General features: G+C 54.6%; 1 protein-coding gene and 1 long non-coding RNA gene across 2 annotated transcripts in view; one reads left to right on the top strand and one right to left on the bottom strand.

Moving 5' to 3' along the window:
• The window catches only part of RSPH14 (radial spoke head 14 homolog), a 62,110-nt gene extending 51,449 nt beyond the window's left edge, over positions 1-10,661 (bottom strand). The window contains exons 1-4 of the mRNA XM_060310238.1: positions 10,618-10,661; positions 9,297-9,563; positions 8,187-8,289; positions 5,474-5,592 (exon numbers count right to left, since the gene is read on the bottom strand). Of these exons, the coding sequence (XP_060166221.1) occupies positions 5,474-5,592; positions 8,187-8,289; positions 9,297-9,495 (421 nt within the window). The 5' untranslated portion in view covers positions 9,496-9,563; positions 10,618-10,661. The remainder of the gene's footprint in view (positions 1-5,473; positions 5,593-8,186; positions 8,290-9,296; positions 9,564-10,617) is intronic.
• LOC132598330 (uncharacterized) lies at positions 1,142-13,330 on the top strand. The gene is made up of 5 exons (XR_009566363.1): positions 1,142-2,120; positions 2,563-3,115; positions 3,801-3,986; positions 4,484-4,595; positions 11,458-13,330. It is a non-coding gene; the product is annotated as an uncharacterized lncRNA (long non-coding RNA).
• Positions 13,331-13,366: the final 36 nt, after the last annotated feature.

The raw sequence follows: 13,366 nt of genomic DNA, 5'->3' as shown, positions 1-13,366 counted from the left end.
AGGAGGGGCCCCGCCGGCCCACCGTTGGCTGACTCGCCAGTGTGGTTAGGGGGCCAAGGGATGGAAAACACTAGTCAAGGAAGTTTGTTCACACTGCACCGGGCTCCTTGCAGACTATCTTATTCCACACTCATCCCTGCGGCGGGGTGTCAGCGGTGACCCATTTTACAGATGAGGCAAGATGCCCAAGGTCAAGGTCAGGGAGCACCGGAGCCATCCTCCCCGAGAGGAGCAGAGCGGGCCGGTGCCTCCCAACACCTGGGTCCAAGACCTGGGTCCTCGCCCAGCTCTGCACCTGGACAGCCAGGGCAGGAGCCCACGGGGGCACAGACCTACCCCATGTCGCCTCCTCAAACCCAGGACCGGACATGAAGCCCCAAGGGAGGGATACAGATAGACACACGTGTGCAGGTACACAGCACTCAGACACACGGACCTGGCTCTTGTTCCCCCCACCCCTGAGCCCACGTGGGGGTCCCCTTCACGCCTTCCCACATCACCAAACAGCGAAAACCCAAGGGGCTTTTGTATAAGAAATAACCTGTGACTTAAGATCTTTGAGACTTATTTTGCACTTTAATGCCAACTGTGAAAAGAGCAGTAATCTCAGCGTGAGCATCTTTAACTAAAAATACACAGTGAGAGGGAAATGGAAGGATTCTGCCTCCTGCCCAGATGTGTTCAAGGAGGGGAGGAGGCTTCCCTGGGACAGTGGTCCCCTCGCCGCATCCCCCACTGTCTTTATCTGCTCCAGTTCTTCCTCTCACCAGCTGATCCCTCTGCTGACAGGACCATCCCCATCCTCACGGCCCAAGACCCATCATCCCCTCAGGGCCCAGTACCCCAGGCCATGAAAGAGCCCAGGCCATGAAAGAGCGCCCAGGCCAGGCTGAGGCGGGAAGGGGTGTTTGCACCGTCTGACCCGCCTCCTTCCCCTGCTGCTGCCTGAGCAGTGCCTGGCACGGGGGAGGCACGTGCTAAGCTGCATCCAGAGAGGTCCACAGACGCGGTGTTAGCTGCAAGCCCAGGCCCAGCAGAGGGGACGGGGACAGGGGGCCAGAGTTGGTGGAGGACGGCCCTGAGGGGAGAGGGTCCTCTTGCCAGAGGGGCAGGGTCACCACTGGGGGGCCCTCGTGCTTTGCTAAGTCTGGGTGGGGAGGGGGTTCTACTGTCTGCCAAGGGCTGTCAGGCTGAGGATGTCCACCCCTCACCCTGTGCTCCCATGGACGCAGTACCCCCATCTCTCTCCAGCCCCCAGTGGTGATGGCGGGATGCCAGGGATGCCCCCGCCGCCTCGCCACCCAGCCCTGGCTCTCTCCTCTGGGCAGGGAGGGCACCTGCCTCTGCCCACAGCCCAGCTGCACATGAATGGGTCGGGACAGCGGGACAGTGGAGCTGCCCTAAAGGTGGGCCGGCGGCTCTCAGCGCCCAGCACTATGTGTGCCAGGCAGGGCCTGAGACCACCATCAGAGGGCCCGAGGGGTTGGGGACACTTCCAGTGGGCCCCCAAATCCAGTTACAGAGGAATCCTGGGTGTCAGCCTGGAGCCCTCTCCTACGGGATGCTGTGTCCACACAGGGAGGAGACGGGTTCCTCCAGCATCCCTGGCGGCCGGTCACTCAGGGCCTGGAAGACGGGGCGCCTGGCATTTGCCCCACGATCCCGGTTTCTCCTCTCCTGACAAGCAGGTCCAGGCCTGAGAGCCAGAGCAGCCCTGCTGGGCGGTGGCCGGTCCTGCGGCGCCCCCTCCTGGCCACTCTGGGAAACCACGCAGCCAGCTGGACCTGGCCGGGCGCCAGGGCCCAGAAAAGGCCTCGTCCCCACAGATACCCCAACACATGGGTGTGAAGTGCAGCAGGAAAACAGCCGACAAATAGTCCTTTAAAATCCTGCATAGAAACTGCTAAACCACCAGTATTTGTTGAGTGCCAGACACGTGCCCAGCACTCCGCCAGGTGCAGAGGGTCCTTCTGGTCATGGCCGTGGACAGAGAACCCAGACCCATGACCACCAGCACGAGAGCCGCTGCGCCCTGCATGCAGACCGTCCCGGAAGAGCCGCTGGACCCCTGTGACCTGTTGCTCCCAATGGGCTTCGCTAGCGCCCGAGGCCCCACGCTGGTAAGAGTACAGCCCCAGAAGTAGATGCCCTCACCCACCCAGACCCCCACCCACAGGCCCAGCGAGGACACCCCCAGGACACGGCTACACGGGCCAACCCAGGAGCTGCTGCGCTCAGGGGCCACTCAGATGGTCCTCCTGGGGCGCCTACCACACTGCATGTCCCCCTCCCTCCCTCTAGCTACCCACCCCCACCCCACCCACTGCTACCTACCCGTCCCCAGAGTGTCCCAGGCCTCCTCTGGGCACGGACTCCTGTGATAAATCCTACGATAAAGTGCAAACTACACCCCCTGCTCCCCATGGTGAGCCTAGTGCTTGCGGATTCCAGCCTGTCCACCAGAACCCAGAATACCTAGAGCTTTTGTAATTAAGACAGTGTTGGGCTGGCCCAGGTACCTTCTCGGACTGAGTGTGAAAAGCAAAATTCTTTCACTTTCAGAAGAAAATATGGCAGGATATCTCCATGAGCTATTAGCACCAAATTCTCTTAAACAACACCAAAAAAAAGAAAGAAGTCACAAAGGAAAAGATTGATGAAACTCACTACTATTCAAATGAAAAACTGCTGGACCAATGAATAAACAAACAGAGAAAAGCCACGCAGATAGCCTGGGAAGTGATATTTGCAATATGTGTGACCAGCAAAGTGTTAGAATCTCGGATAAACGAAGCACTCCCTCAAATCAATGAGAAATGGAAAAAACAACTCAGCAGAATGGGCGCAGGCTCCTGGGAGGCCCCGGGCAGGAGAGGAGATGGAGGCGGTGCTAGGCAGAGAGAAGACGCCCCTTCCCAGCCTTGGGGGATGGCAGAGCCATAGGACAGCGACAGCTACACGGCTTAGCACTCGGCCAGGCTGCTGGGAGGGAGCACGACGGGCTCTCCAGCTGGGAAGCCATTGTGCTCTCTGGCCCCATGACGCCCTTCTCTGGGGAAGCCCTGGGGAAAACCAGCTCATGCAGGTCCGCCGGACTGGAGTAAGTTCACTGAATGTAAGTACACACGTTCAAACAAGGGATGGGCAGGCTGGGGTTATAATCAGGAAATGGAGCCCATGACACACATGGGTACATTCCCAATGATAGCATTAGGTTTTTCAAGTACCAAAGGGATACGTACAGCAAAATCCATTTAGAGAGTTTTAAAACATGGAAGGCAAGATCTATATACAATTACACCTATGCCCCCTTCAGTGGAAGCGCAGAATCCTAACCACTAGACCGCCAGGGAATAATACAAAGACATATGTTGGGGATGAATTCACCCACTACTGGTGGCTCCAGGGAGGGCAGGAGAAAGGGTGCTGGGTGGGGGAGGTTCACAGGGGGCTGTATTTTGTTTTGTTTTGTTTGCAGTACGCGGGCCTCTCACTGTTGCGGCCTCTCCTGTTGTGGAGCACAGGCTCCGGACGCACAGGCTCAGCGGCCATGGCTCACGGGCCCAGCCGCTCCGCGGCATGTGGGATCTTCCCGGACCGGGGCACGAACCCATGTCCCCTGCATCAGCAGGCGGACTCTCAACCACTGCGCCACCAGGGAAGCCCAGGGGGCTATATTTTTTTAAGCAAAATCTCAAGCAACTATGAAATATGGTTGAATGTTAAGATTTAGCAAATCTGGTGGATGGTTCCTGATGTTCGTTATCATCATCTCTCTCTTCCCCTGGATGCTTACACAGGTCACAATGATTTTAAAAGCCTTGAGTGAGAACGGCAAGTCCCCTCTCTCCACACCCTGGGAAGGAATGTTCCTGAGTGGTGAGCAGAGGCGTCCATGGAGCTCAGCCCCAGAACTGGTCCTTTATGGAGACGCCCCGATATTCCCAGGGGCCCTCAACCGTGGTCGCCCGGGAGAACCAGCCAAGGTGCGTTCAAGGAAGATGTGGGCAGGGCCCACCAGGTGACGTGGGATAGGGCCAGGGATGGGGTGGTCTTTTAAAAAGACCACCCGGGGTGCTGCTGTCCGGCCTGGCACACCCAGCCCAGCCCAGCTAGAGGAGGGTATGGCCCCGGCTGGGCGGGCAGCAACCCCAGCTCCCAGGGCTCTGCTCAGCCTGCCTCTCTGCACCTGTTCCCTTAGTCACTTCTCTCTGGGCCCTGATTCGGGGAGTGTTCCCGCCTGGTCCTCACTTCAGGCCTCTGGAGCAGGGGGTCCCATCAGCCTCAACGTCCCAGATGGGGAAGCAGCCTGTCTAGGGGCACACGGGGAACGAGGGGATGGCAGAGGGACCTGGTCTGTCCAACTCCTGGCCCGGGACATCTGAAGGCCCATGTCGGCCTTAAGGCACCCCCTTTAAGGCCTGATATCCTGCCTCTTGGAATGAGCCCCTCATTTAAAATTGCTCATTGTGTCTTGTGACAGGATGGGTATCAACCTGACACGAATCTCAACCCTCCAGCTGTGGTCGGTCAGCGGGTGGCGGTTACCCTGGACTCAGCATCAAATTAGCAGGAGCAGTCAGCTGAAGGGGACGGTGAGCCCGGGGTGGGGTCTTTCATCCTTAAAACGTGCCCTGGTGCTTCTCACAGAGGACGTTTACAGGGCTCTTGTCACCAGGGAAATACAAACGAAAACCAAAGTGAGACGCAAGCACACACCCACCATCAGAGCCAAAAAATCAAGTGTGGGTGCGGATACAGAACGCCTGGGACCCTCATACGCTACTGCTGGGAGCGTAAATTGGCAAAACTCTTTTAGGAAGCCATTTGTAGTACCTTCTAAAGCTGGACATAAAGTTGCCCTGTGCCCAGCAATTCTCTCCAAGGCGTATCTCAAAAGAAATGCATACACATGTCCATCGAAAGACATTTGTAAGAATGTTAGCGACCACTGTATTCTGAGCTGCCACACACTAGAAACAGTTCAAATGGCCGTCAGCAACAGAGGGGATAAACAGACCGTAGCGCCCTCATATAGTGTGCATACCACACTGCAGAGCAAATGGGCAAATACACAACGCACAACAGAGACGAAGAAGCTAGAAACAAAATACTACAGACTGTATGTTTCCACTTATGTCAAGTTTAAAGAGGCACAGACTAACCCGTGGTCTTATAACCTGAAGACAAATCAGCCGGTTTACGTTTGGGTGAGGGGTGGTGACTGGTAGGGGCAGGTGCCGGCGATACTCCGCACACTTCTTCATCTGGGTAGTGGTGCCCGGAAGTGGCAGGTTCACTTAGTACAAGTTAGTCAAGCGTTCACGTATGACGTGTGCCTTTTTAACATGTATATGGTACCTTAATAAAAGCATAGCTTTTTTAAAAATATGCTCTAAACTGTGATCGGCACGGCAGGCGCCTGACTAGGAGAGGAGACCGAGGGCCACCCAAGCGCCCACGGTGAGCCTACCTGCAGGCAGCTGTGCCAGGTGCTTGAAGGCCAGGTGCAGGTTCTCCCGGCAGGCTGATTGGGGGTCGCTCAGCAGGAAAGACAGGGCGTAGATGACGTCATGCTCTAAAAAGCCATCTCTGGGGAAGAGAAGTGGGATTTAGACACAACGAACGTGCCACGAGAGGATCCAATAAGAACCTAGAGGCGGTTGCCTGCCCTCCCGGCCCCTGGAGCCTAAGCCCGTGCCGGCTGGACGGGACCGCATTCCTGCGGCCTCCGGAGAGAAGGCACAGGCTGGGGTGGCCCTCACGTCAGGTGAGAGCAGTGCGGCCTGAGTGGTGGAGGACGACTCCAGGCAACAGAAGTGCATGACCAACCTCCCCTGAGCAGCCGGGCTGAGCTGACCGCTTCTCTCCACCTGCCGGGCACAGACCTGCGGACTGTCCAGGGCAGCCACGTGCCTCCAAACCCACGCAGGCCTGTTATGCTTCTTGTTATAATGATATAGATTCACTGAATATCAGGTAAGCCAATTTGATGGGAGAAGAGTTGGTGGTTTTTGTTTTTGTTTTGATTTCCTTATGAAAACAAAGGTGAATGTTTTGGGAAACTCCAAGGTCAGTGTCTAAAAAGATAAATAAATAGGGCTTCCCTGGTGGCGCAGTGGTTAAGAATCCACCTGCCAATGCAGGGGATGCGGGTTCAAGCCCTGGTCTGGGAAGATCCAACATGCCGTGGAACAACTAAGCCTGTGTGCCACAACTACTGAGCCTGTGCTCTAGATCCCGTGAGCCACAACTACCGAAGCCCACGTGCCACAACTACTGAAGCCTGCACACCTAGAGACCGTGCTCCGCAACAAGAGAAGCCACCACAATGAGAAGCCCGCGCACTGTAACGAAGAGTAGCCCCTGCTCACCACAACTAGAGAAAGCCCACACGCAGCAACAAGGACCCAGTGCAGCCAAAAATAAATAAATACATTTATTTTAAAAATAGTGAGATGATTGTGAAGATTCTAGAAGGGTTTTGCATGCAGATTACTTCATTAATGTCTGAGTGCTTGCTCTACTTTAAAGAATCAAAGCTCCATGATGTTACAGGTGCTGGTTTAAGCAAAAAAGATGATGGGAAGCTCCATGCAGTGGGCCCATAGCCAAGAAGAGGCACACAGGGATTGCTGACTGCCTGATCGTTTAGGGGTTTGGGGTTAAGGTGAACTGTTTGAAGGGAAGATACAATTTCTTCCAATCCTAGCTTTTTAACCATTCCTTCTGATTAACCAACTAACTGCTGGGCCCAGTTACGTCTGGTGAGGGTTTCAAGGCTGCATCTCTCGAGGCTGAGGTCAGAACTAAATGAGAACTCAGAGCGGGGCCTGGCCCAGTGCCCAGCACACAGGAAGTGCCTGACTGTGCTCTGCCGTGAGGTCTGTATGAGTCGTTCTGGGAGAAGGAAATCACAGTGGGACCCCCAAGTTGCAGGGGCCTTCCCTGACCCCCGGTGTGAGGTGTCCGGGCCTCTTCACTCTGCGCCCAGGTGCCCACTCCGAGTCACCCTGCTGGTAAGTCAGCTCTGTAAGCTGTAACTCCCCAAGGTGACAAGAGGCCAGGCCCCTGGCTTCCACACTCATCCGCTCCCCGTCACTCCTCGTGTGGATCCAGGAAGGCAGGAGGTTTCAACATGGGCAGTTACTCAGGGTTTGAGGGGTGAGATGACGATTGAGCCCGGCGGACTTCAGAAGTCGGCCCCGGTCACTTCTGCCCTTTGTCCAGCGTGGTGTGCTAGAGTGAGCTGGGTCTTGGAATCCTGGACCCTGGGCACACCAGCTGCCTGCTCCGGGCTCCTCCCCGCCCCTTGCGGTGGTGCTGGGAGGGACATTGGAGAACAGTGTGCCAGTCACATCGGGTCCTCAGTCGGTGACAGTTTCTGCACTGAGTCGCCCTGCTAAAGTGGTTACAGCCAGGAACCACCCCCCACACCTCCTATGAGGATAAACAGACCTATGGTCACTGTTACTGGGCTCGTAGTTTCCTGTAATCCCCAAACTTCAAGCATCCCTCCTCTCAGCCTCCGTCACCCTCCCTGGGGTTACTCCTAATGTCCAAATCGGGTCCGGAAAGAGGAAAAAGGAGCAGGAAGAATGAGAGAAAGCACTTTTCTGGATCTGTCTCAGATGAGAACAGTGAGACTCGACCAAGAGCCTTGCCAGGTCAGAGCAGGAAAGGGCGGCGCTGCAGATGCCAGGTTCGAGCCCACTCCCCCGTTCTCCCCGGCACCCGTCTGCCCTGTTTGGTGCAACACCTGTGAACTGGGGCGGTCACTGTGTCACCACCTCCCCACACGCACCCAGTTCATAGCGACCTGTTGGGCCAGGGCTGCGCAGGGATTGGGCCGGCCACCCCCCTCCCAGGGACCTGACATCAGAACCCAGAGAAGAGATGGGGAGCTGAGGGGTCGAGGGGACCAAGGGGCTGAGGCGGCCATCTGGAGGTGGCCCTGAGCAAGCGGGTGTGTGAGTTCCCAAAGACCACCCATCTGTGGGGAGAGGGAACCAGAGAGAGAGCGCCCGCGGCCAACCAAGCCACCACGGGGCTGACACTTCACGTGCATGAACTCATTTAACTCCCTGCCCCGCGAGCAGCTCATTCAAGGTCGTTCAAGCATGTGCCACCCAGGGGAGGGGTGCGGCTCCAAAGCGTGACATTGGTACCCAGAGGCAGCTGCTCACCTGCCCACGTTGTGGGTGGCCATGATATAGAGCACCTCAGTGGTCTTGATGCGCACCAGGTCGTCGGTGTCCATCAGCAAATCTTTCAGGCTCTCCAGGCAGCCTACGGGCAGAAAAACCTCTGAACATTCACCACGCTCAGAAACCAGCTAACCTAGAAGTCGACAAGTGAGCTGATGTCCAGAACGAGAGCACCAGGGCTCTACTGTTTGGGGGTGTGAGGGCATCGTGTGGGTGATGGAGTGTTTCAGAGTCACTGGCGGGGACTCTGGGTGCTAGAAAGGCTCATCCCCCAGGACCCTGTCATCCAAACCCCCTCGTGAATCTCTGCACACCTCCTCCCAGTCCTCCACAGGGTTCAGAAAATGCCCTTTGCGTTTGGAGAGACCGGAAGTCAAATTCCAGCCTTGTCACCCACTAGTCGTGTACCCTTGAAAGGGTTACACCTTGGGAAGCCAGACTGAGCACCTAAAAATCTTGCCTTATTTACTTATGGGGCAGCCCTAGCCTCACACTGCTTCTCTCTGAGCCTCCATTTTCCTCTGTGGGTTGAGGCGGTTCCTTCCCTCCCAGGGCCAGTGCTACGAGGACTAAGGTAACACGGGCACTGCACGTATGGCAGCGCTGGCCCAGAGTCGGGCTCGTTAAATAGCAACCTTTTTTATTGAAGCTCCACCCGGCGTAGGGACCGCTACCACCATCTCTGGGATTAAACTAGCCCTTCAGATAAGGCTGGTGGGGGAGGCGGCAGTTCACTCATCGTGGGCCTGATCTGGGACAGGTGTGACCGTGCCACTAAAATCAGTTCAACTCTTATGTGGGTAATTAAGAGAGTGGGACACAGTGGACACAGGTCCCCGTGTATGTGTGGTTTCAGTAGGGCCAGTGCCTATCTTCTGTGACAGCCTTGCGGGTGAGACAGATAAAGGCCTATTGGGTGGATGTGTGGCCACCGGGTTGAGTCATAGCAGAGGGGGCTGACCACTGGTGGTGTCCAGTTGAGGATGGGCTGACCAGCTGGGAGGGATGCTGTGAAGGGGCCACCTCAAGCTGCTCTGTGTCTGTCCATCCAGACCACAGTCGTGGTCACTTGGGCTGTGCCACGCTCACCTATGCGGATGGCTGTGTAGACGTGCTCGGGGTCGTGCATGAGGTCATACAGAGCCATGAGGGCTTTCTGCCTTGTCAACAGGTCCTCCGACTGCAGCTCCTCGTTCAGCTTGGGCAGCGCCCGGCAGCCGTAGGCAATGGCAGCCTGGGTGGGGTTGATGTCGGGGGGCAGGTACTTGGAGATCTGGGTGTGGGCCATCTTCCCACGCCTCCCGCTCCTGCACAGGGCGGCTCTGTCGCTTTCGAAGTGAAGCTCTGCAGAAACCACTGATTAAAAGAACCCAAAAGTTGTCAACATTGCTGCTGTGATTTGGTATTTTTACTTCCATTTTACAGATGAGCAAACTGAGAGTGAGAGCAACAAAGGGATTTGTTCAAGGTCACAGTGAAGCCCAAACTTCACAGTGAAGTGGCGGCCCAACCTGCAAACTTCAGAGTTCTCCCGATACTTTATAGGCTGGGCCTTGGGACAAAGGCATTGAAAACACAAACTAAGCCAAATGAGCAAACACTGTATCAGCTCCATTCAGTGCTTATCTTGTGCCAGCAATACCTGATATCCAACTCGGCTACCCCAGGAGGAGGGGTGAAGGAGGAAACAGGTTTAGGGGCAACGAGCCGTGGAGGTCACGAACTAGGAACCAATGTTCAAATCTGGGTCTAGCACATCCACCCATCAGGGACCCACAGTCGGATGCTCCCGGCACATCCATAGAGAAGGAAATAAGGTTAAAGTGCGATTTATTTTTATTACACACACACTTTGAGCAACTGTAGGCAGTGTGGCTTAGTAGTTAAGAATGGGCTCCAGACCCAAGCCAGTGGGTGGCCCTTGACAAGTTATTTCCTCTGTGTCTTTCTGCAGCTCAAAAGGGAGATGATAATAGCACCCACCCCCACCCCAACCCCCGACCCCCGCCAAGCTGCCATATTCGCTGAGACTCTTGAGCCTGGCTCACCAGGGCTCCAGATACTTTGGCTGAGTTATTATTAAGCTGATGGGGGTTGTGACCGCGTTTAGTGGCAGTGACAAACCCCTGCCTGTGGGAACCGACTCCACTAAGAGGGGTGAGCCGGACTCTGATTCCTCTGATTCCTCCGGGAAGGAGGAGAAGGGGCCGGGCTGGAAGAGAAGAGGGGGCCCAGCCATTTGGGATCGGGGCTCCCCTCTCAGGAAACGGTGGGCGCCAGGGACAGGGGCCTACCCTCATCTAAGGGGTATGGGCTGCCTTGGGGTGGGAGGGCGCGGGGCCTGTTGATCAGGACCGGGTGGGTCTGGGGACCCCTGGCCCCTGGCCCCTGTCGGCCGCCGCAGACTCACCTGCTTCAGCGCGGCAAGGTTCTGTAGCACTTGCCCGTTGCCAGGCGACCCGGTTGCCAGGCGACCCTGAGCAGCGTCAGCCACGCAGCTCTTGCACACTCGGCGCCCACCGCGCAGGCGCGAACATCCCAGGCCAGGGCCGGCAGTAAAGTGGGGGTGGTGATATTTTACAGGGTTACTGTGGGGAACAAAGGCGGCTCAGCTTTGTTCATAGTGCGGAAGGGAAGTGTCTATGTGCGCCTTTCTCTGTACTGGGCACTTGGCACACTGTTAATCCTCAGAGTAAACCTGTGAGGTGATAACATTCTCCATTTTACGGACAGGAACCTCAAAGAGGTTCAGTAGCTTCTGCTGAATCACTGAGGCCTGATTCCAGGACTGCTTAGCCCTGGTCCAGGCTCCTTCCTCGGCAGGCTGACTGGCTGGTGACAACACAGGTCGGCCCCTGCAGTGGACTCAATGCACTGCTGGCCAGAGCAGTTGTTCTTGAAATCAAGCCAGAGCCAGCCACCACATACACCAAACCCTCCCAGGGCTCCCCACTGGTCTCAGGACAGAGTCCGGACTCCTAGCCTACCGCTCGAGGCCCTGGGTGAAGGCTTCCTCCACACATGCTGGATTCTTTCTTAATCCCCCAAATGGCTAACTCTTTCCTGCAGCTGGGCTGCTTGTAACACTATCCACTTCTTTGTTCTTCAGGACACAACTTGTTGTACTCTTCCACCAGGAAGCCGACCTTCTGCCCGACTCAAAATTAGCGAGTGATCCTATAGCTTAATTACCCCACTGGCACACTTCCCTCTTCTTATTCTCTACTTGCTTGTCTGTTTCCCCCAACAGACTTCCCTGAGGGTGGAGGCCACTTCGGTCCTGGTTCCTTGCCTCCCCAGTGCCAGGAACATACCAGGAGGCCTTTCGGTAAGTGTAGAAGAAGTGAATGGTTAATGGATTTGAGTCAAGCTTCATAATCAAAGCACTTTCACCATCTTGTGTGATCCTCACAACAAACCCTTGAAGTACGTTGTCAGGTCCATTTTATACCAGAGTAAACGGAGGAGGAAGTTGAGCAACTCAGGGAAGCTCACCCTGAGGCCTGAGCCCTTAGCAGTGAAACTCACTAACAAAGACACCAAGCGTCGGCCTCCAGCACATTTAACTCTGACACGAAGGCAACTGACTTCGATCTGTGTGCCATGGACCCCACTTTGTGATGTGAATGTCTGCCCCTACCGCTGTCCCTCAAAGGACCAAGTTGTGAAGGGTCTGTCTAACCTAGAGCATCCTAGCTTTTGTACAAAGGTGGTGTGGAGAGCATTGGGCTGGGATTTAGGAAAGCTGGGTTCCAAATCTAGTTCTAACTCATGAAGCAAATCCTTTGGAATGTGTGAGCCTTCATTTCCTTGCTTGTGAAATCAGGGAGCTGAATCAAGTAGATTCTCAAAGCTGGGAATTCCAGATCTCTCAGGATTTGGTTACAGAGAGTCTTTTTGTAAAATCGTCCTTCAATTTTCTGTTTTTCAATCTCCTTTTTATTATTTTTGCAAACACACACATAACATTCTATGTAGCATATATGTTAATTTGTGAGACATAAAAATATAATAAGCACCTGTGAATTCACCATTAGAACATTATCAGTGTCTGCATCCCCTTCCCTTGTCCCATACACGGTCCTCCTCTCCAAAGCTACCATCTCATTTCTGTGGCTACCATCTCATAAATGCCTCTGGAAGCCATCTAGCCCCACATGCCTCTCTCTGCAAACAGAAACTAGCTCACAGAAGCTCAGTGACTCAGGTCAGCCTTTAAACAGCCATTAATTATGGAAATTAATGTTGCAGCGTGAGCTCTAGAAGCCAAGGCATATGATATTCAGGCATCATTAGGTTCAGAACTATGCAGATGAAGGTCAGGAAATGGAAGGCGTGTCCATTCCTTGTCACTGCAGGGCGATCAAATGCCAGTGCTACAGCAAGAGCCTCTTCTTATGCCATGATTGCAGAGAGGAGGAGGTGTCTGTGGGAAAGGTACAAAGCACACCGAAATGCATCAGGGCTAACCCAGAAGGGCCGAGACGGGGGATATTATTGTATTCCCTCTGTTCCAAAATGTTTATTTTCATTTGAATTATTTACCAAATAGGTGATATATGTACATAGAAGAAAATCCAAAAAGTATGAAAGTATAATGTCTCCCTCCCTCCTTGGTCCCCAGCCAACGGATCGTCTTTACCTATGGCAACCACTGGAATCTTTCCATTGATAAACTAAATTTATACGAGTAAATACAATTCATTTACCTTTTAATGTAATGGCAGTATACTTCAAACAGTGTTCACCTTGTTTTTGTAAATGCAATATTTGTTCACTCATTTAACATTCACTCCATGCCTGCTTATGTGCAGGCACTGTTTGGCTGATGCAATAAGTCGGGTGGACTATACACAAGAACCCCTGCTCTCATTGCGCTCAGTGGAGGGAGACAGACAATCAACATAAACAGCAAGTTATATAATGTGTTAGAAAATGCTAAGTGCCTGGGAGAAATAGAGCAGAATAAGGGGTTGGAAGGATGCGGCAGTTGTAAATAGGATGCCTCATCTAGAGGTGACATCTGAGCAATGTGGCTATCTGGGGACAGAGCCTTCCGGGCCTAGGAGACAGCTGATGCAAGCACCCCCGTGCCTGGCGTGTGGAGAACAGCAAGGAGGCCAGTGGAGCATGTGTGGGATGGGGGGGGGGAGGGGGAA

The sequence above is a fragment of the Globicephala melas genome, chromosome 13 (assembly GCF_963455315.2).
Source record: "Globicephala melas chromosome 13, mGloMel1.2, whole genome shotgun sequence".
NCBI lineage: Eukaryota > Metazoa > Chordata > Mammalia > Artiodactyla > Delphinidae > Globicephala > Globicephala melas.
Note: the sequence above shows the minus strand (reverse complement) of the source record. Positions and strands in the feature narration are given on the sequence as shown.